This window comes from Lagopus muta, chromosome 18, assembly GCF_023343835.1.
Source record: "Lagopus muta isolate bLagMut1 chromosome 18, bLagMut1 primary, whole genome shotgun sequence".
In the NCBI taxonomy this organism is placed as follows: Eukaryota; Metazoa; Chordata; class Aves; order Galliformes; family Phasianidae; genus Lagopus; species Lagopus muta.
The window spans coordinates 4,410,630-4,432,510 of record NC_064450.1 but is presented as its reverse complement, the minus strand read 5'-3'; the positions used below and the strand labels follow the sequence as shown (position 1 = coordinate 4,432,510).

General features: G+C 56.8%; 2 protein-coding genes across 2 annotated transcripts in view; one reads left to right on the top strand and one right to left on the bottom strand.

Annotated features, from left to right (window-relative positions):
• Positions 1-17: 17 nt before the first annotated feature.
• SPHK1 (sphingosine kinase 1) lies at positions 18-7,880 on the top strand. The gene is made up of 5 exons (XM_048964866.1): positions 18-3,206; positions 5,628-5,777; positions 5,898-5,992; positions 6,171-6,286; positions 6,701-7,880. Exons 1-5 carry the CDS (start codon positions 2,810-2,812, stop codon positions 7,461-7,463), a joined length of 1,521 nt encoding a protein of 506 aa, XP_048820823.1. The 5' UTR covers positions 18-2,809; the 3' UTR covers positions 7,464-7,880.
• Positions 7,881-8,620: 740 nt separating this feature from the next.
• The window catches only part of UBE2O (ubiquitin conjugating enzyme E2 O), a 48,808-nt gene continuing 35,547 nt past the window's right edge, over positions 8,621-21,881 (bottom strand). The window contains exons 10-18 of the mRNA XM_048964838.1: positions 21,214-21,368; positions 20,406-20,518; positions 19,489-19,614; positions 18,406-18,495; positions 15,495-16,152; positions 14,410-14,546; positions 13,779-13,982; positions 13,268-13,325; positions 8,621-11,364 (exon numbers count right to left, since the gene is read on the bottom strand). Of these exons, the coding sequence (XP_048820795.1) occupies positions 10,619-11,364; positions 13,268-13,325; positions 13,779-13,982; positions 14,410-14,546; positions 15,495-16,152; positions 18,406-18,495; positions 19,489-19,614; positions 20,406-20,518; positions 21,214-21,368 (2,287 nt within the window). The 3' untranslated portion in view covers positions 8,621-10,618. The remainder of the gene's footprint in view (positions 11,365-13,267; positions 13,326-13,778; positions 13,983-14,409; positions 14,547-15,494; positions 16,153-18,405; positions 18,496-19,488; positions 19,615-20,405; positions 20,519-21,213; positions 21,369-21,881) is intronic.

Here is a 21,881-nt window from a genome sequence, read left to right as displayed (position 1 = left end):
TTGTCCTGAGCAATGCTTAGTGGCCCTGAGTGATGCTGGGTGAGAATAGGCTGTGCTGAGGGGGCTCTGGGGGAGAACGGGTAGCGCTTGTGTGTTCTGAGCAATGCTGGGTGGCCCTGAGTGGAGCTGGGGGGGTCCTGAGAAGAGCTGAGGGGGGAATGGGCAATTCTGGGGGGTCCTGAGCATTGCTGAGAGCCACGCGGTGCTTACTGTGGGAGCAGCCTGCTCTGCTGTCCCCCAGGTGGTTCCCATTGCAGCCTCTGAGTCAGCTCCCAAATATGCCTTTGCTCATCCCACTACAGGAAACCGCTGCTGGGAAGTGGTGGAAGCGCTGCCACAGCCCTGCATCTGGGGGAGAGCGGGGAGATGGAGCGGCCACGCTTGGATTCCAGCGCTCCGGTGCTGGGCTGTGCTTGGTGGGGTGTGTGGGAGCACAGGGAGGTGACCTCAGAAATATTTCTGTGTAAGTCATCAGCTGTGGGAATGAGCTCAGCTCGCAGCCTCGCCAGGGTGATGTGTGAGCGCTGTGCTGCTGGGCTGCATGGGGATTCCTGCTGGGATTGAGGAGCTGCCCAGGTTCCAAAGGCTGAGAGCCCTCCTGGGCCAAGCTCTGGTCTCCAGTACAGCTTTTCAATCCAGGTGCTGTCCCTACAAAGTCACAAGAATTTCCCGGTGCCCTGCAGCAAAGCTGGTAGCCCCAATCCCAGATCCTGCAGCCCCAAACCTCGTGCGATTCCATCCCCTCCTGCTCTAGGCCTGCTCCTCGTGTCCCCAGCTTGGTTCATCCCCTGCTGGAAGCTTCCCATTGCAGCACCAGCACCTGTCCCCCTGCCAAGACCTGCAGCCTGGCCAACCCCAGTGCAGCACATCACTGCTATTTCTGGCTCCACCTTGAGACTCGTGCCGTGCTGAAAGAAACCAATGCAGGCTGAGCAGGCATCGGGAGCATCTGGGACACAAATGGCTGCAGTTCCCACAGCACACAGCTCCCACAGGCTCTGTGCAGCAGGCAGAACTCCACATCATGCCTTACACCAGAGGGGGGAGCAGTGGTGGGGGCAGTGGGGATCTGGCACTCCCTGCATTTTTTCCCCAAAGAAAACCATCTCACTCGCTGCCTGGGAGCAGGAAGAGACCAGGGACAGCACAGAGCAGAGATGGGTTTAATTGCCGTGTATAATCCTCAGATTCTTGCACAGATCTTGGCAAACCTTGTCTGCCTCTCCTGCCTCAGTTTCCCCAAGTTGAGCATCCTGCAGCCCTCCGGCAGGGAGCAGGGGGTGCCTGAGCTGATGTCTGCATGGCAAGGGGATACACTGTGACAAGTGTGTGATGATGGGGACCAGCCCCTGCGGGGCCACCTCCAGGTGGGTCGGGATGAACCCAATGCCCACAGATTCCCAAGCACTGAGATCCTCCCGTGCAAGTTGAGGTTGCTGTCATTCAGATGACCCCAGTCAGCACCGAGCCGTGATGGAAGCAATGCCATGTCTGTACCGAGCCCTGTGTCTGGGGGCAGACAAGCGGTGTCTGCAGGATGGTGTGGAATCGGCCGCGGGGGGAGATGTGCTGCTTCCCCACGGCACGGGGGCAGGACAGGGGCCGGCAGGCGGAACCCCATTCCCCCACCGCACAGCACAGCACAGAGCTGACTCCCAACGTAGCCCCAGACGCTCCCACCTGCCAGCAGCCGTTCTCATTTCCTCCCTCCGCGTCCCGTGCTGAGCGGAAATACAACGTTTGTTAGTCACCAGGAAGGCTGGCAGCGTGCTGCTGCTTCCTGCACCGGCACCGTGCGGGCTGGGAGCTCCGACCCACGGCACAGCCCTCCCTTCCCCCAGCACTGCGCGGCTCTCGGATCCGCGCCCCCCCAACCAAGGGCCGTTCCGCCCCCCTCTGCCTTTAAGCAGGAAAGTGCCGAGCATCGGAGCCCGTTGTGGGGCTCCTCTGTTTTTAGGTATCCCGATAAAGCAAAAGCCGGTCAGCTCTGCCGTGTGCCCGTCTGGGTGTTCGTCCCCCCGTCCTCCCTGAATCTATAGGGTGGGTTTCAGTGGGCACTGGAGTGAGAAGGCTGCTGGAAGTGGGAGGAGTATTGTGTCCTGCTGCTGGGAGTTATGGGGTCTGCACTGGGTTTGGCTCTTTGTTCAGGGTTATGGGGTCTGGGCTTGGGGTTGTGGGTCTGTGCTGGGTTATGGGGTCTGTGCTCAGGATTACGGGAGTCTGGGCTTAGGGTTGTGAATCTGTGCTGCGTTACAGGAGTCTGGGCTTAGGGTTGTGGGGTCTGGGCATGGAGTTGTGGGTCTGTGCTGTGTTATGGGGTTTGGGTTCAGGGTTGTGGCTCCATGCTGGGTCACGGGGGTTTGGGTCACTTGGGGTTGTGGGGTCTGGGCTTGGTGTTATGGGGTCTACGCTGGGTCACGGGGGTTCGTGCTTGGGGTTGTGGGATCTGGGCCGGCTCGCGGCACCCGTGCTCGTGGTTATCGGTCTGTGACTGCCAGCACAGCAGCGCAGGGCGGAGGGCACCCGCGGGGCAGAGGGCACCTGCAGGCGCAGGACGGCGGGGGCCGTGCCGGGACATCCCGCACCTCGGCCGGGATCCCTGGGAGCCGCCCTCTTCCCCCTCCCCGCCCCTCGTAGGGCAGCCCTCGGGGAACCCGAAGCCGGGCGGCGGGCTGCGCGCGTCGGGGGGGTTGGGGGTGTTGTGTTAAATGGGGCCGCCTCCTGCCATTGCCGAGCAGCGCGCCGGGTGTCAGCAGCGAGCAGCGGCGGGCGGCGCTCCCGGTGCGTGCCGGCCCCGCTCCGCGCTCCGATGGCCGCCGGCCGCCGGGTTCCCCCGCACGGCGACGGCGGTGCGGTGCTGCTGCGGGGCCGCTTCTCCCCGGGATCGTCTCCCGGTTCGGTTTCGTGGTCCGTCGCTCTGACCGAACGGGAGCTGCAGGTGCTGCGTCCCGGCGGCCCCGACGCGGCGCTCCGTTTGGCCGATTGCGTGGGCAGCGCCGCGTTCCCGTCCGGCCCCGCCGCCGCCTGCTTCTCCCTCGTGGGTTACCCGTTCCGTAAGGCCCGATGGGGTTCCCCCGCCCGGCAGCGCCTGCAGAGGACTTTCCGCGTTTCCCAACACCCCGACGCCGAGGAGAATCTCCGCATCGCCCAGGCCTGGAGCCAACGCATCCGAGAGCTCTCGCTGCCCGCAGCGCCCACGCGGGACGGTGAGAAGCGGCGGTGCTCCGCGCGTGGTTCGGGGCGGGGGCCGGGGGCTCGGGGGGGGGCGATGCGGGGAGAAAAAGTTTCCCGGTCGGCGCGGCTCCGCCGTACCGCCTTGTGTCCCCACGGACAGAGGGGAGGTGGGGGTCGGAGCCCTCCCGTGTCGGGGTGTGCGGGGATTTGGGGAGCGGGAGCGCAGCCCTGAGGTGTCGGGATGGGGAGAGGGGTTGGGGGACGACGCGTGGGACGGAACCCGCGTGTGCCCCCCCCTCCGCCGGCCCTATGGGAGGGGGACGCTGCGCGCCGCACCGTGAGGTCCCTCCATTCGTCCCCGCTTTCTCCCTTAAAGCAAAAGGGCGGCGCGCAGCGCGGGGCCTTTTTGCCCTGTCCTCGCCGCCTCCTTCCAGCGGTTTAATGAGTAGCGAAGCTTTAACAAAAGCGGCGTCCGTAGGGGGGAAAGTCCGCCGCTGACACACGGAGCGCAGCGCCGGGGGGGCACAGAGCTCCGTCGTCCCCCCCCAACCCGGAGCCCCGCGAAGGGGCAGAGGATGCAGGACGTCCCCCGGTGTCCTCCGGCCGCGTTGGAGCAGAGATTGAATCCCTCTGCAGCGCAGCGTTACCGCGGCCGCCTCGCTTTGCTCAGCGGAGCCACCGCTCCGGTGGGTGGGAGGGATGCTGTCACATCGCTCTCCTGCCCGCGTTCTAAAATGCAGCCTTTTCGCGTGAGCCGCAGCTAGAAAACAGCTCGCTGCCGCTCTCTGTAAATAAGAACAAGCGAAAAAGCCGAGGCCCGATGTGGGAGCGGACAGCCGCCGGGCTCCGGCGCTGCTGCGCGGTGGGGCTGCGGCGTGGCGTGGCGGTGCGGAGCGCTGCCGAGGGACGCAGCGGTGCGAGATTTGCAGCTCTCCGCTCGCCGGGGATTTACGAACCTCCTCCCCCGGTTCAGAGCTGCGCTACGGACGCCTCTCGCCACGCCCCGCGCTGGCCGTGCTGTGTGCGGGGCAGATAAGGGCGCCGGAGTGCGGGGCGATCGGGGCACCCCGTGCCTGCAGCGGGGGGCAGCCGCCCCGCCCCACCGCACCGCAGCGACATCCTTGGGGACGGAGCCCGTTTCTCCTCCTGATGGCCCCCAGGGATGAAAGATCCCCCGGCGACGACTGCGTGGGGGGTGCCGGCCCCGTCCTGCCCTATGGGGTCGGTGGGGTCTGATGGGGTCACCCGCAGGCTGGTCCCGACACGTCGGCTCCTCGTGCACTGCGGCGGTTTGTGGGACGATGTGGCAATTCGTGTGCCGTGTGTGGGGCACGTGGGGTGGGGGCAGAGCGGTGCCCCTTCCTCTTGCTGACGCTGCATCCACCTCCCCCATAGCCCACAAAGTGCCGGTGCCGTGGAAGGGAAAGGGACAACGCGGAGATCCACCCCGTCTGCCGCGGGGAGAGGGGAGAAAGCCCCCATCAGCCGGCTGTGGGGCTGCATTCACCCCTAGGGGATTCGGTGTCTCCAATGGGGCCGGAGTGGTGCAGAGCTGAGCTGCGGCCATCGCTGCGGGCAGCGCCCCGAGGGCAGCCGGTCCCGTCCAGTCCCATCTGCTGCCGGCTGATAAGGAGCTGGGCAGGGCAGGGGACATCGGGTGAGGGCCAGCGCCGGACCCAGGCTGCAGGACAGGAGAACGGCTCCGTGCTGCGCCCTCAGGTTGTGTGCAGCCCCGGTGGCCTTTGCCCTGCGTTCATCGCGTGTTTCTGCACTCACGGCTCCGGGCGAGTGGAGCAAGGGGCTTCCCAGGCTGTGCTGGGAAACGCTGTCAGCATTCGTGACTCACTGCTGCTGACGGAGCGCGGCTGCGTGCCGTCAGTTGGCAAAACCTCAGCCCTGCGGAGCCCCCCAGAACCTGTGTTTGTTGTCAGGGCCGTTGGGCTCCAAGGAGCTGTGGCACAACAGCAGGGCAAGACCTACAGCATCACAGTGCTGTGCCCACACTGCGTCCCTCTGGTCCTCGCATGGAGCCTGCAGGGGCTGCTGGGTGCCATTGGGCCACAGCAGTGCTCAGGGAGGGCACAGAGTGACTGCTGCTGGGGATGTGGGGACAGCAGGGAATGGAGCAATGACAGCCCGCACCAGCCCTGTAATTACAGCCCGGATGGGGCCTGCGTGTGCGAAACCTGAGCCCCGTGGGGAGCAAAGCATCCATCTGCCAGCACAGGTGTCCGTGCTGGCCCTGCTCCAGCAGGGCTGGATGTGGGGAATCAATAGCTTGACCCCCCCCCAAAAGCCCTCAACCCCTGCCCTTGGCTCATTGCGCAGGGGACCCCCATATCTCTCAGCGCAGACCTCCTCTAACCCCCATCAGCACTCCGTGTCCCTTAGGACCATAGCAGCTGCTCACTAAGCCCACCAGCCCCGTCGTGCTGACCCCCTGCTCCCCCCAGGTGCCAGCTATGGGGTGCTGCCCCGGCCCTGCCGAGCTCTGGTGCTGCTGAACCCGCAGAGCGGCGCTGGCCGCGCGCTTGAGGACTTCCAGGCAGTGGTGCAGCCCATGCTGGCTGATGCTGACATCACACCCACCGTCTTTGTCACTGGTGAGTCCTTGAGGACCCTCCTCCTGCCCAGCACCCACCTGGGATGGGCTCCTATGGGGCTGCGGTCACCATGCAGGGTGGCAGCGGGCGGATGACTCTGTGTTCTCACTTGCACTGCAGAGAGACCCCACCACGCCCAGGAGAAGGTGCAGGATGAAGACCTGTCGCAGTGGGATGTGCTGGTGGTGATGTCTGGGGATGGTCTGCTCCACGAGGTGAGCGCCTGCTGTCACCCCATGGCCAGGGCTGGGGGCAAAACAGGGGGAGATGCGGAGACAGAACCCTGTTGGAAGACACTGGGGCGGCACAGCCTCTGCTGAGGGCACTGTGGGGTCATTGGGGTCTTTGTGCAACCCCACGTACCACCAGCTGCCCCCCCCCTTCCTCCTGCAGGTGCTGAATGGGCTGATGGAGCGGCCGGACTGGGAGCAGGCCCTGCAGACACCGCTGTGCATCCTGCCTGGGGGCTCTGGGAATGCCTTGGCTGCCTCCATCAACTACTATGCAGGGTGAGTGGGGTGGGATGGGGACACCAGCCCAGCATGCTTCATCCCTGTAGAGCACAGGGGGAGCTGGAGCTCTACAGGGCTCTACAGCTCCTCTCCAGGCCTTGAATGTGCCACATTTTCACTCCATGGAGCGCTGTGGCTGATCCTGTCGCACAGTCACATACCCCTGGGGTGGGACTGGGGCTGGCCCAGCAGTCCCATAGCATCCTCCAGGTTGGGAAAGACCTCAGTGGGAACCATACCCAACCATCAGCCTCGGTGCATCGGTTCCCTTCTAGGAGCTGATTTGTGCTTCTCCTAGAAGCTGTCCCCAGCAGACACCATCATCAGCTGGGACGTGTCCCAGCCATGGCACAAAGGCAGAGTCCTTAGGGGGGGTCACAGCCCACGCTCACCCTTCTCTGCCCCCCACAGCAATGACCACGTGGCCAAGAAGAAACTGCTGACCAACTGCACCTTCATCCTGTGCAAGGGGCTGCACGCTCCGATGGACCTGGTCTCGTTGAGCACAGCCTCAGGCAAACGCTTCTTCTCCTTCCTGGGCTTCGGATGGGGTTTCATCGCCGACGTGGACATTGACAGCGAGAAGTACCGGCGGCTGGGCAACGCACGCTTCACGCTGGGCACGCTGCAGTGCTTGGTTCGCCTGCGCGTCTACCAGGGCCGCCTCTCCTACCTGCCTGCAGCCACCGAGCCGGGCAGCGCCAGGGACCCCGAGCCGCGCCGGGCCGCACCGACGGCGGGGACGGAGGCGCTGGGCGGGGACAGGGAGCCGCTCTCCGACGCGCTGCTGGCGCCGCTGGGGCAGCCGGTGCCGCCGCATTGGGTCGTGGTGCCCGAGGAGGAATTCGTCTGCGTCTACGCCATCTACCAGTCCCACCTGGGCACCAACCTGCTGATGGCTCCGGCGGCGCGGCTGCACGACGGCTGCATGCACCTCTTCTACGTGAGGGCCGGCATCAGCCGCGTGGCGCTGCTGAAGATCTTCCTGGCCATGGGCAGAGGCACGCATCTGGAGCTGAACTGCCCCCACCTGCACTGCGTCCCGGTGCGCGCCTTCCGCCTGGAGCCGCGGGGCAGCGCCGGCATCATGACGGTGGACGGGGAGGCGCTGGCGTGCGAGCCGGTGCAGGGGCAGATCCACGGCCACCCGTGCCGCGTGGTCACCGGTTCCTAGGGCCGGCAGCGGGCGCGCAGCCCTCCTCGCACTCAGGAACCTCCTCTTCCAGCAATAGCCCCCCTTGCCCGCGGGCACTCGGCCTTTTGCTTAGCTTTACCCTCCTGGGGACGGCGCCGTCCCAGGAACGAGCCACGAGCCGCGGCAGGTACTCGAGTGCCGGCTCCGTCCCGGTGCCATCGGTACGACGTCCCGGTCCTGGGCGGCTGCGCCGGCACAGCCTCGGCCCCAGGTTCGGTGGCACCGCCCGTGTCCCCGCCGGGCTGAGCCAGGACCAACGATCTACCGGGAGACATCAATCATTTGTTGGTTTGTTGGTTTTGTTTTTTTAAAGAGTGTTTCTACCCAAAGCTTCCCGTAGAAGCAGAGTTTATTCTTGTGAGAAATGCAATAAATATTTAGCGTTTGCAAAAAACACCAACCCAAACCCAACCCAAGGACGCAGCCTGGGCGTTCGGTGCCTGCAGGGGGGGAGGTGAGGCTGAACGCAGCCACGGGGAGCCCGCATCTCCCCCCACAGCCCAGCGAGGGGCCCTTCCCAGGAGCCGGGCTGGGGCGGATCACAGCCTTCTTGCGGTAATTACAGCTCGTTTGCTGCTCTCAGCACAAAGGAGGGCAAACCACACATTTATTCATCTACAAAGCATGCAATTAGGATGGTGGGAATGGAGAGAAGAGCGCGGCTGTTCTCCCCAAAGAGCCGGGGGTCCCAGCACAGCCTGCAGCCAGGGGCTGAACGGGGGGGGGGGGAAAGAAAAGAGACCGACAGCCCAAACTACTCACAGAGGCGGAATTTAATGGCAAGTCATCTTCCCTCCTTTATTACACCTCGGTTAGCCAAACCACCACCAACAAAAAAATAATTCTGCAGGTAAAAAAAGTTTTAATGGTCACACAGCACTTTATACATATATCGGTAAGCAACCAAGCATCCACATCTGCACGTGAACGACACACCTCTAAGCATGGCCTCAATGGTCGGGTCTGGTTTGGTTTTGTTTTCTTCATTTAAATACTGTACAGAATTCAAAGGCTACAAACTGATTTTGTAATGCTTCTCCCCCAACCCCAGCACTTAAAACAGTTACAGGCTGCTCGGATTTGTACATCACACAGTCGTGTAGCCAGTTTTAAGGCTAACAATATGCATCATCATGCTTTGGCTTTTTTTTTTTTTTTTTCTTTTTTTGTGTCTTTTTAATTATTATCATTATTATTATTTATTTTTTTTAAGGTTTTAAGCCTTTTTTGTTACCCTTAAATATTACATACATACACGAAAAAAAAAAATGACATAGCTGCAGTGTGCTCACCACCAACCTGGTCACCAGGGAGCTTCACATTATCAAAAGCTTAGAAAATCTGTAAACCTCCGTGCTGTGGTGGGGGCTGAGCCCCCCTGCAGGGCAATGCCTGCTCCCGGGGGGGCCCTGGGCCAACGCTCTTTGCTGATCATCAGTGGAAGAGAAAGCGATGGGGAAAACCTGGCACAGGCCTCTCTGAGCAGCTCACGCTGCCCCCCATGGCAGCGTCGCGTTCTGGTGAGAGCAAAGGGACACAGAGCTGGGCCAGCAGTCAAGCTGTGGCCATGGAGGGTTTTTCTCCCTCTGACCAAAAGCACTGGGTGCCGGCTCCTTCCCAGCCGTGTGGAGGGGGTGAAGGACAGCCACAGTGCAGGTAGGAAGCACAGCAGGGAGATGCTGAGAGCAAACTGCTGGGCTGGGTGTCAGAAGGCCGCGTCCAGGCTGGGATGGAGGGAACGCAGCCGCACTGACAGAAGGGGATCTGCCTCCATCCTTACTGCTGAACTCTCCCAGCTCCCCACAGCCTGACTGCTCCTGTGGGTGCAGCAGTGTTGAGCTCCCCAGCTCCAGAAGTGAACGTTAAGTGCGTGCACACAAAGGCTCCAGCAAGGAACCCAGCCAGGAGGCTGCTGCTCCTGCAGGTCACTGCTGCAAAGTGCTGAAGGTCACCGGCTCCATCAGTGCTGTGCTGCCCTGCCAGCTGTTTCCCAGAGGCCCAGCAGCAGTGTAGCAGCACACAGATAGGATGTGCTGTGCCCACAACCCTACCAGCCACAGCAGGTTCGGGCAGTCGCAGGAAACAGCTGGCCAGGGGGGGGAAAGAGCAGCAGCCCGTGCCAGTGTGTGATGTGCTCCAGTTACTGGTTGAGGAACCACCACAAAGTGCTGCTCCCACAGGAGTCGGCCACACTGCATGAGCTCCTGTCCTACGGGCGGCCCTGGCTCAGAAAGCCCCCCAGACCCAGCAGCAGCAGGTGATGGAGAGGCAGCAGGTGTGCTGTGCTCCCCCCCCAGCCAGGCAAGGCTGGGAGCTGAGGTGCACCCAGTGCTGCCAGGGAGGACCGAAGGGAAGATTCAGACAGCTGAGCAAGTAAAGAGGCAGAACCCTGCATCTCATGTATTTCTAGAGGACAGGCATGCATGGTGGGGAGAGGGAAGTCCGCCTTACTCGGAGAATAGGCTGTGGATGGTGGAGCTGATTCCAGAAGAAAAGAGCAGAAGTCACAGGAGCAGATGGAAACCCCACGGCACTACCAGGGCAGCACAGAGTTCTGGTTCTGCCCATTCAGTTCTGATCAGAAGAACCTCATAGCTATCGGTGAACGACTACAACTAGAGCAACTCCGTACGGTGCAGACAACTTCAATGCAAACAATCCAACGTCTGAGCTTGGGTAGACTTCAGAAAACCCACGGTAATGCGGAGAAAAATGAAAGAGGGCAGCGCCCTTCGCTTCCAGATCCTACAGCAATCGCTTCTGGCTCGAACCCCAGCAGCAGAATCCGCTGGGTGGGAAAAGTCTGCGTGGAAAGGTGCCCCAAGATGAAAGTGCAGAGGGAACGTGGCTGCAAGATGCTTCTGTGCGGGTCTCCAATCTTACCACTGCAGGGTCAAACTCGCAAGAGGAGCACGTGTGTGGGGCAGGGGGAAGGAAGGAGGGCTGGGGGCAAATTCATGCGTAGACAACCTTTCCTCGGAGGAGCAAATCAGGCCTACCACCTTCTTTGGAACAAACCAAGCTGAGGAAGAAAAGCTGGAAGGAGAAGCCAGTTTACTGGTAACAGCATTTGCCAATTTCCTTTCTGCTGCTTTCCCTTCTCCTCTGCACCTGCCTGTCCCTAACCCGACGGTCTATTTCTCCTCTGTCCACTCTGGGATATTGGCCCCTGCTAAGGCAGCCCGGTACTGCTGCAAGACACCACGGATGCTTTTAATGAACCCCTTGGACAAAGGGAAGAGGGGGAACCCAATATCGGGGTAACCGCTCTTCTCCGGAAGGAAACTCCTGTAGCTCTTTCTCCTTTTCTTTGGTTTGACGCTCGGCTGCGAGGCAGAGTCCTGGGCAGCCTTCCCCTCGTCCGTTCGGTCTCTGGCCAGGTCCACCCCCCTGGCTCGGCCCGCGCTCTCCGAGTCTGAGTACTGGTGGACATCGCCAGGCGCCGAGGTCGCCAATTCCGCCTCGTCCAGCTCCTCCTTCCCATCCGGCGCCGAGTCGGAGAACTCAGCCGCCGCTCCCAGCTCAGCACCGCCGCGCTCCCCCACCGTGTCTCCGGGACTCTCGGCCAGGGCGCTGCCCGCAGACAGCAGGGAGGCAGAATCCGCCCCGTTGCTCTGCTCGTGGCTCTTTTCCACCAGCTCGTTGGTCTCCAGCCAGGATTCGATGCGGGACACCAGGCGCCAGCCGTTGCAGCGGAAATGCTCGCGGATTTCGTGCTCGAAAACCTCCACGGGTCTGCGCAGCAGCTGCATCATGGACTGCACCACCCGGATCAGAGTCATCTCGTTGTAGCAGCGGCTGTTCTCGTAGCCCTCCTGAAGGCCCCGGTCGCTGTCGAAGCCTGCCTCGTTGTAATAGGGCTCGTTCACTAGGATGAGACCTGGCGAAGGAAACGGAGGGCAGCGGGTTAAAGGAGGGCCGGCTCTGCTGATGGGCGCCCACAGCGCATCGCTGAGAGGCAAATCCAGCAGCAGGCTGGAGGAGAACGCACGAGGGAAGCTGTGCTTTGGTTCCTGCCACCTGCTTTTGAAGGCAGGCTGGACAAACAGGATTCTGCAAAACGCACTGCAATCACAGAACGGCCCAGGCTGGAAGGGACCTCAAGGATGATGAAGCTCCAACCCCCCACCACAGGCAGAGCCATCAACCTCCACATTTCATAGCAGCCCAGGGCCCCATCCAACCTGGCCTTGAGCACCTCCAGAGACGGACAGGGCATCCACAGCCTCTCTGGGCAGCTGTTCCAGCACCTCAGCACTCTCACAGTAAAGAACTTCCCCCTGACATCCAACCTCAATCTTCCCTCCCTCAACTTCAAACCATTTCCCCTTGTCCTGCAGTTATCTACCCTTCCAAAGAGTTGACTCCCCTCCTGTTTTAGGCTCCCCTTAGGTACTGCAGGCTGCAATGAGGTCACCCCGCAGCCTTCTCTTCTCCAGGCTGAACAAGCCCAGCTCCCTCAGCCTGTCTTTGTAGGAGAGGTGCTGCAGCCCCCAATCATCTTCATGTGAATGGCTCTGCAGCCTTCTGTTCACACACTGAGGATCCCAGACAGCACCGAGAACAGCATTGAGGACACAGCTTCCACTGGTGTGACGCAGAGGGCACACAGCAGCAGAGGAGGTCAAAAGGGTGGAAGGAAAAACATTTCACAACAACTTTCCCTCTATTCCTAGCAAAAAAAGAATGCAAACATAGCCCATACGTTTTCTTAAAAATGTTCTTAAATGCATTTTTTCCCCACTCCACCTCTCACTAAGAAGGGAAGCCATACTTTGACCTGAGCATCCTGCCCAGTATCGTCCCACCAGGGCAGCACAGAGACAAGGAACAAAGCGACAAGCCACCCACACGGAGCTTTTTCTCTGCCTGCCTCTGCCAGATTGCAATGCTGTGTAGGTAGAAACGACACTGATATTGCCATGATGCTGGCAGCCTGTCACAAGCTGCATTAGAGCTGGTGGAGGTGACAACACGAGTCTCTCCAAGACCAGGCAGCAGGAGGGAGGGTGGGAGATTTTCCACTATCACCACTTTGCTCCAGTAAAACATTCAGTAGTTCAGCTTCCAAATTTGGATGCTCAGCTCTGTAAATGAGAAAAGGCTTTTGTGGTGGCCCCCCAGCAGGAGGGAGGGCAGCTGGGAGGCTGTGCAGGAGCAAGAGTCCCCGTGTGCTCCAGGCAGCAGCCTTTGTTCTGTGTCAGAGATTTCTCAAGTCACATTCCTGGGCTCCCTGCATAGAAAGTTGGCCGTAAGGTGGAGAATTGATTTAGACTGTCTGCCTCCAAACTGGATATTATAGGGCAAAGCTCTACAACAGGAAGCCCTGGGGCCGGTCTAGACACACCCCTGATTATTCTGCTTTAGGAGTGTAAACACCAACATCACCAGCAAAAATGTGCCCCAAGTAAATGACTCAGTGGGGATAAAAACAGTCCTGCAAATTAAGTCCAGTTTAGCAGCAACTTTGGTAACTGGCTGAGAACAAAATGGTCCACCTTTGTCAGCTCAGAATAACAAGCAGAACAGCCCTGTGGCTGCAGGAAGAAGGGAAAGCATTGTCTCAGAGACTTGGGACACAGCCAAAAAATCAAGGCATGAGAAAAGCTTGTACCTGCTCGGAATGCTGAACTGCAGAGATAAGGACACTGCTTTGTCCAGCGAGGTGAGAGCAAAAAGCAGCAGCAGCCCAATTGGCACGGCATGCATCAACCCCCTGCCAGACATAAGCTTGCATTCCCCCCTGCTTTTTCCTGTCCCACAGGTTCTGCAGGAGCATTTACCTTGGATGGAGATGAGTACTTGGAGGAGGCTGGATTTACTGGTCCACCTTTCCGTCCCCTGAAATACACATAACAAATGCATCAAAGGGCAGAAGCACCACTGGCTTGCTCAGAGAGAACCACTGGATGAAGCAAGACCCCAGTTTCTCGACATCCCCACCACTAAGATCCTGTGGTCTGCAGCAGGAACAAGGGACTGACTCAACAAGCACATGATGCACTGGTGCCCCTGCAACACCGAGTCATCTTCCTCACTTTTTGTCAGCCCAGCATGCTGCCTGGCCATGCTGCCTGCCCAGAATGGTGCAGAACTGCACACCACATCAGTCCCAGTCCCAGCATAGCTGTCCTATTGATCCACCTCCAGATATCTACAGCCTGAGCCGCCACCAAGTTTAAGCACCAGAGACCAGACGTCACCCAGGACTCCTGGCCTGGATGGAAGCGTTTTGTTCCAGCAGTGGCCTGGCACAACCAGTGCGACCTGTGGTTGGGTAGAAGGAAGCATTACCTTGCCTATCCACGTCCCCAGGAGGCTGACACACACTTTGCCATTGTCATACAGGTTGGGATTCAGTCTCCCGCTGCACTGGGAGAGGTAGCGAAAGAGAGGTGGCACAGCAGGGTAGATGTTGGGGAGCTGGATGTCAAAGAGGAAGAGGCCATCTTCATAGGGCGTGCGTGTGGGGCCTTTTATAAGTGCTGAGAAGAGGTCCTGTGGAGGAAGGTGATATAAGCCACCGGGCACAGCTGTGTGATCACAGCCCATTCGTCCCTCTTGCCCCCTTCAGCCCTTGCTACAGACCTGCAGTTCACACATCAGGGCACCTTTCCCCTAGAAGCTGTGCTTCTGCTACGGCCCTGCTGTGCCCTCTGCTCACACATCCTCTGCTGCCTGCCCACCTGCCTGTCCTGCTCAGTGGGCCAAGAACCCAACATGGATTTCCTGCCATGAGACTCTGTGGTGTTTGCCACCCCCACCAAGGGAATGCAAAAGCAACCATTCACGGTAATTACAATTTCACACGCTGCTCACATTCCTGTGGCTCTAATGTAGGGGATTGAGGCTAAGCAGGGAGTTCCAAACCAGCTGGACTTTGAGCCCAGTTCTAACACACATAAATTGGAGAGCAAACACTTGCCATTCGATCCTCAAAGGTTTTAACCATGATGCCATCTGGCAGGGAGGTGGCCAGCAGAGCCATCTCCTTCCTCACAGTGCTAAAGAACTTCTTTGCTTCCGGGGGCTGGAACTCCATTTTCTTGAAGGCATGACTATCTGTGAGTCAAGGGAGAGAGCAGAATTAAAGCCTGCCACCAGCTCCTTACAAAGGCAGATCCACCCATGCATTAAATGTATCATTTGGACAAAAAGAGATAGGGGACATCAGCAGGAGGAAGTACCCAAATATCTTCCTGAAGAACCCCAACCCCTGCAGTGAAGACAGGAAGCCCTAGAGCTTTTCAATATATCCCAGCTTACACATCAGCCCAGGGCAATTCAGCTTACTTTGGTGCTGAGCCAGGAGGCAGCCCAGAGATTATTTGCTTTTTCCCACATGGTACAGCAGCCACAACCTGTATCTCCTGTTCTCTTGGTCTTGCAGAGGGCCCTGTCACTCTGCTGGATGACCTCCTGCCTGCAGAAATCTGAGTGCAGCTCCTTGCTTTTATTTGCATGCACCTGCAGGTTCTGAACAGCTTGGCCACCTCTCCTCCCCAGCTCTGGCTTAGCTGGTGGGCTTGCTGAGCACCTCGGGCTCTGCTGTCACCTGTGTTCCACACAACCAGATGCTCTTTCTTTATTTTTGGCAGATGAATGTTAACAAGGACGCTCATCCAACCAAGGACACCCAGCACAAGAGCACCAGCTGTTCCTGTTCTGCTCCTCAACCAATCCACCCCTACAAAAAAACGGCCTGAACAAACCCCATCACTTCAAACTGTCTGATCTACGCAGCCCTCCAAAGTTCATTGCCAATGTGGAAGAAAGGCACGTCCATTTTATGGCTTGAGAAGTGGTTCAGTGCCCAGAGATGCAACCTGGAAGCCAAGTTTAGCTCCCAGAATGAACTGCTCTACCAAAGTCCTCTTAATTTCTCCTCCCCACTTAATCAGCTATGAGAAAACGGAGGATACCCAACCCCAGAGGCCTAGATGCAAATATCTCGGAGCAAAAGAACCATGGCAGCACAGAGCCTTCCCAGCAGTGCCCTGGTGCACTCACCTGGAGCATACTCCAGCACAGAGAACACCTCTCCCTTGGCACTGGTGAAGGTGACTCCAGGTTTGCCCCCGCTCTGCTGGCACAGCACTGGTGTCTCGCTGGGCCACTCTGACCTCACTGGTGTCTGTGCCTCTGCTTTTTCTTCTTTCTTCTCCGTCTCCACCATGGCTTCCATCTTTTCCTCCTCTGCAATAGCCACGTTATCCAAGGTTTTCTTGAGATTTTCCTGCAGCTTTTTAATATCGTCCAAGAATTTCTTCTCCCGAGTGGGTTTTTCCAGCTCCACAGTCGGGGAGGTGGGAGAGCCAGTCAGCAGCTGCTCCACAGTCATATTTTTCAGGCTTTCCAAGATCTTGATGGCTTCCTTCAGCTCCCTGAAGCTCTTTGGGGCTCCATCCTTGCCAGCTTTCTCTGCAGCAAGATCTGCAACTGCCATGGCCACAGCTCCCTGGACTTGTTCCTCTACCTTTTTTACCTCCTCTGCTGCTGGCTCCTCGGGCTCTAACTCCTCAATTCTTGGGTGGTCGTCCTCCATGAGGCCGTTGTCCGTCTCCCAGCTGTCGCTTTCATCCTCCCACTCAGAGGACGCCCCGCTGGTGCTGCCATCAACAGAATCATAGTCCGACTCCTCAATTTCCGACTCAATGTTGTATAAGTGCTAAAGGAGAACAGTTAGAAAAGGCACAGAGTATTTAAGGCTGAAGTGCAGAGCTTTAACTGTTATTAAATGCAGACGAGTCGGTTCTGCCCATGAATCGGGAGCTGCCAGCAGAAGTTTGTCAGGCTGTTCCAACCCCCTTCCATCTATTCAGGGTGGGTGAGGTATGATCCAAACAACATCCTAACGATGACCCAGAGCGAACCAGCAGAGCCCCATCCTCCACCTGCCAAAGCAGGGCTCTGGTCTAGGTGGGCTGCAAGCTTCCCAGTGGCTGGGACAGAGCCACCAACAAGTGCACGTTAGTGCCACCCAGGTACCCAAGTGCCCCAGGGGCTCTGAATACAGGGCTAACTCAGAAGGTGCTGGGTTTTATGAGTGGAGTTTGTATTTCTAGCTGTGCTGGCACAGAATGCTGCTTTGGCTGCCTCCACACTCTGTCCTTCCACACAGACAATGCTGGAACCAGCGAAAAAACTCACACACCAGATTTCTTCCTCTGTGTCACACACTGCTTGCTGTCAGAGCTCTGCTATGCTGCTTTAGCTGCTGTATGTGACTACTGCTTAAAATTCAGCTGGGACAATAAAGTCTAACTCAAGCTGCTGAATAAGCTCTTACATAAAATGTTCTCTTCCCCTTCAGTACCGAAAGCAGAACCCATCCATGCTCCATCTACCCTCATCTCCTCTAATCAGGCTTCTGCACACACCACATCTCTCGTGAGGTTCTCTGCAGAGGCTCAGAGATGCACTCGACGCCATCAGAGAAGCAGAAGACCCAGAACAACTTTGCTTCTGACGCTTGAATGATGGCCCAAGAGTCCTCTCAATCTTGTAAGACATGATTCCAGAGGCTGAAGCACACGGACACTCAGTTCTCTTGTCAAAGCCTCGAGCTGAACCAGCCCTGCTCAGCCAGTTCTGTGCCATCCAGAGACAGGCAGCCAGTGGGGGTTGGTTGGGTTTCACACAAGTGACTGCAGGCAGGAAAAGCCATCAAAACACACCGCCCTTACAGCTAATCCAAATTTGAGATGGAACGTTAGCCAGTTATGCCATCTTTATTTTTAGAGCTGAGAAAAAGCACTCAGACAGCTCGTCTCTGGCATGGGGGCAGGCATTGATAAATCACAGTTTTACTAACTGATAATTCACTCCTGACATTCCCCCAACTCCCATAATTACGCAGACAAGCAGAATGGAAGGGACTGGTGTGACACAGCAGGAGCTGCTGGAGTCCCAGCACTGCAGTATGAGAGCAGCCCTTTGTGGAGCACACAGCAGACCTCTGATTGTGCCTGGCATCCAAGCACATGTGACAACAGGGGGAAGGGAGACAGCAGCCTGCTTTGTAACGCTCTAGTCCACTGCCATAGTGCAGGCATTGACTATTCTACTGTAATTAATGCAGAGATGCTTGGTTTAAAATGGAATCTTGATCAAGTACTTTCTCCTTGCAGAAGCAATGTTGTTCACTGTCATGCTGCAGGAGATGGGACCCTACAGAAGCAAATCTGCTCTCCTCTTCAGGCTGCCTGGGTTAATTTGAAGCAACAAGGAGAAGAGACGTGGGATGAAACTATGTGGAATAGTGAACATGATTACAAGACCATACAATATAAGCCTTAAAATAGAACAATGCAGAGGACAAATGAATGGGGTTGCACGGATCGCAACATGGCTCCACATTTTTAAAGTCTGCATTCAACTCCTCTCCCTCCCTGCCTCAGGAAGACATTTGGGTCTGACCCTTATGTAGGTAAGGTCACAGTTTGTGGCTCTCATCCAGCTTCTGGGGGAGTTCTTAAGACAAAACACTGCAGCACTGTTTCACAAGCCAGACAGAAGCAGCAATAGTTTTTCAGCTGTGCTTTAGTTGTGCAACACAGTGAATCTGGGCTCAAGTTAAAGCTGATGACCGCTGAGCTCTGCAGCCCACTCTGCAAAGCAGCAGGTGCTGCAGGCTGTGGTCAGAGACATGAACAGGCAGCAGTGTGTGTGTAAAAGGACCAGAAGTCTGTTTACAATTCCCTGGCAGCATAATATTCTCTATATTCAAAAGCCGTGCTGACTAATTAACTGATCAGTCATCCTAAAAGAAAAAAAAGAGGATTTTTGTGTGCTACCAGAAGTGGGAAGCCCCACTGCCATGGGAAGGTAATAATAAATAGAGCAGGATTCCCTCATGGATGACTTTCTTTGCAGCCTGCATTTGACACCACAACTTGTGGAGCTGGGAACAGCAGCTCACCTGAGGCAGGATGATGGTCTTGGAGTTATCAGCCCACACCACCTCCACTTTACTGCTGACATCCACACGAGCCACCTGCCCGACCGAAGGCTGTGGAAACAAGGGCAGTTTGTCAGTTTCATCTCTTTCCCAGGCACTTCAGTGCAGAATCCCCCCAGGCTGGTGACCTGCAAGCCTGAACCTTCCCAAAGCAACGCTTGCTTTGGCTGGAGAGCCAGCTGAGCAGAAGTAACAGCAGTCCTGGGGCTGCGGCCTTTCTGAGGGCAGCACCACTGGGGTATCTGCCAGAAAGGGGACACCCCAGTCCCCTGGAGCAGGCTGCCCTCTAGTGGGGTGCCAGGAGCCGAGCCCTGTGCTTGGCCCCCCCGGGAAGGCTGGCAGCAGCTTTCCCAGAGTGCACAGACACATACAGACATGCTACAGCTGGCCCAGAGCGTGCTCATTAAGTGGCACTGGAAGGAGGTTATCTGGGTCAGCCGAGCAAGCGTGGATGTGTTCCGTGCTGCTGAAACTAGAACTGCAGCAGGAGCCATCCTACACCAGCTATCCCTTTTTAGGGCAGCTGTCTCAAAGGCTGGAGGGCTTCCAGGCAAAATAAGGAAACCTGCTTCCCAGCAAACTCCGTGTTCTCTACAAAAATTGAGCCCTCTCCCATCAACTCAATGATCCAAATTAACATGTGTATAGTAATCCAAAAACAAGAACCCCACTCTTATGTGGTCGATTGAAACTGGTTACACAACAAACTCACCTTCACTCTTGCACAGGAATCCACAGAACATTCTCATGTTAGAGGTTACTCAAATCCTAAGCAACCCTTAAGCCTCATCTCAACTCTGCTGTTGTTCTGCTACAGTCTCCATCAACCCAATCATTTCAGCACAGAATTTCCACCAGCCCTGCAGATCCGATGTTTCTCACCACAGCAGGGGATACAATAAAACAAACCCAGCAAGCTAGAGAGTGAAGGATGCCCACACAGAGCCTAAGGCCCCAGACCATGGTCTCCCACGGACTCCTTCCACACGCCCCAACACTAAGGGCAGGTGATGCCACAGTCACATAACTGCACTCAGAACCGACCTCATCCTCATTAGCCGTGGCTCCGTCCGAATTGCCGATGCGGATCACGATGTCAGTGGTGCGGAAGCGAAAGTCTGGGTGGTCAGCAATGTCATAAACACTCACATCTTCCTCCTCCCCAATCAGCTGCATCGGAGACAGAAGGCAGACACGTCAGCCCTGGATGCTGTGCTCATCTTCCCAGCGCACCTCCAACACCTGAGCTGCTCTGTGCTCCATCCTGTCACTTTTCTGTTGCCTTAACAGACTGCAGGAAGGAACTGCTCGCGTCCCTTCTGTCATCTCACCCTGCAGCACATCAATCAAACAACTATAATGAAAGGAGATGGGTAGCATTGCTCTTCCCTGCTCACCCTCACCTTCACCTCAGGTTCCACGTCATTGCAATCACAAGACGTGCAAAGGTTGTTTCATTCCCTTCTGAACATCCAGATTTCTCAAGGCAGTTCAGTGGGGCCCAAAGAAGAGCATTTACTTTAGAAACGATCTGAGGCAACAAGAAGTGTTTGATAAAAAGTTCATCAACTGATGAGCAAAGGAAAATATCTTTCCTTTTATTTATTGGAGAAGTTCTAGGAGCTCCCAAGTAATGAGAAACGAGCAGCAAAGTGGAACCATTTCCCCAGACAAGCCTGATGTTCTGTTCCTAGCCCACCAAGAATCTGTGAAAGTGTTTCTACAAACCCCCACAGAGCAGGATAACAAGCTATGGATCCTCTCTTTCCACCAACTAGTGAAGACACCATGGGGAACAACTCTGACACTGAACTCAACTGCATGTGAAACCAATTGTACGTGATTACTTCCAGGCCCAAAAGTACACGACTGCTCCCAGCCCCAAGGACCAGCTCCACTGCAGATCTGACTGCCACGGTTTATCTACAGGAACCTCACTGTTGTGTGGCTCTTGCACTTACCTCCACATCATCTCCACTGGATTTCAGCTTGAACCACTTCACCACACAGGTTCGGCCGATGTGGTCACCAGACTGCACGACTCCATACACACCAGGGTCCTGGGAGCTCTGAGCTTTTGGTCACAGCGATAGGAGGGAAAACAAAACAGGCAAGTTCAGATGAAGAGCACAGATCCTGCACACAGCCGAGGCTGCCAATGCCCCAGCTCTCAGCTGAAACCTTCCACCTGTGAATGGCATTAGGAAAAACAGCTCTTCCTAAACAGTCAAAACTGTCCTCAGGTAAGGAGCTGCATTTTAATAAGGTATGAATTGATGGTGAAACAAGATGATGGTGCACTGGACAGTGTGAGCACGTTGGGAGCCCTTTTATCCAGCACAGTGGTATCCAGACTCCTTTCTGGAAAAACTCAGGGTCCTGACAGGAGGCCCTTCAAGGAAAGCAGCACAGCATGAGTTGTTCCTCCCCTGGTTTTGGGACACACCTCAGAGCCATCCGCACTTCCAAAGAGAAGGCAGGCAACCTCTACAGAACACTGAGCATCCTGGCTTTGTTCCTCGTATTTATTCCTTTCAAAACTTGCCTGTCACAGTTCAACCTTGGTATTTAAACGATGGCTGTGTGCTGACACGTCACCTGAATCGCTGCCTGTTCCTGGTAAGGCTCTCATGTTAACTTCACCTGACCATTTCTAACAGCTACTGCAGCATGGGCTGCAACACACACTAGGGGATCCAGAAGGAAGAACACTTTGCCATTAAAAGCACGTTCACTCCCCAAGGAGAGCATGGCTGTGACACTCAGTACCTCTTTTGTCCACCACAAAATCCCCAGGGCAGAATTCGTTGTTGTCCAGATGATGGACTGGAATCAGCTCGTTGGAACGAATGTTGGTCTCCACAGTGCCATCCTGCCACATCACGTCAGCTGAAGTCATCGTGGTCACCACCTCCACTGCAACCCTGCAAACACAGTCATGAGTTACCAGAGGGAACTTCAGCATCTCTCTCAGCTCTCCCATAAAGACAAACACACTGAACACAAGGATTTTTTTTAAGAGAACTCTCCTTCCCAGCTGCTCAAACACATCTGCCTGCAGCTCAAAAATGAATCCCAAGCATGCAGCCACAAACCACATGCTGGCACTCCACCACAGAGTGTGACGGCTTGGATGCATTCTGTGTGCAGGAGACAAGAGGAAGGAGGAGGTTCTCATTAGCAGAGTTTGCCCAGCTTGCCTGCACTCTGTCCTGCCTGACTCCACACAACTTGCCTTTTCAATCCTGTGCTGATTTTAAGCACAACCTTTACTTTGCTGGCCAGGCCTCATAGACGCAACATAAGTGCTGCACTGGTGTTGGTTTCAAGTTGAACTGTGAAGACGACACAAGAGGCTGCCCCCCTTGTTATGAATGTCATCAGGGAAACATTTTTAAGTGGAAATAATATCAGTTTGCATTCTCAGGGGTCCATGT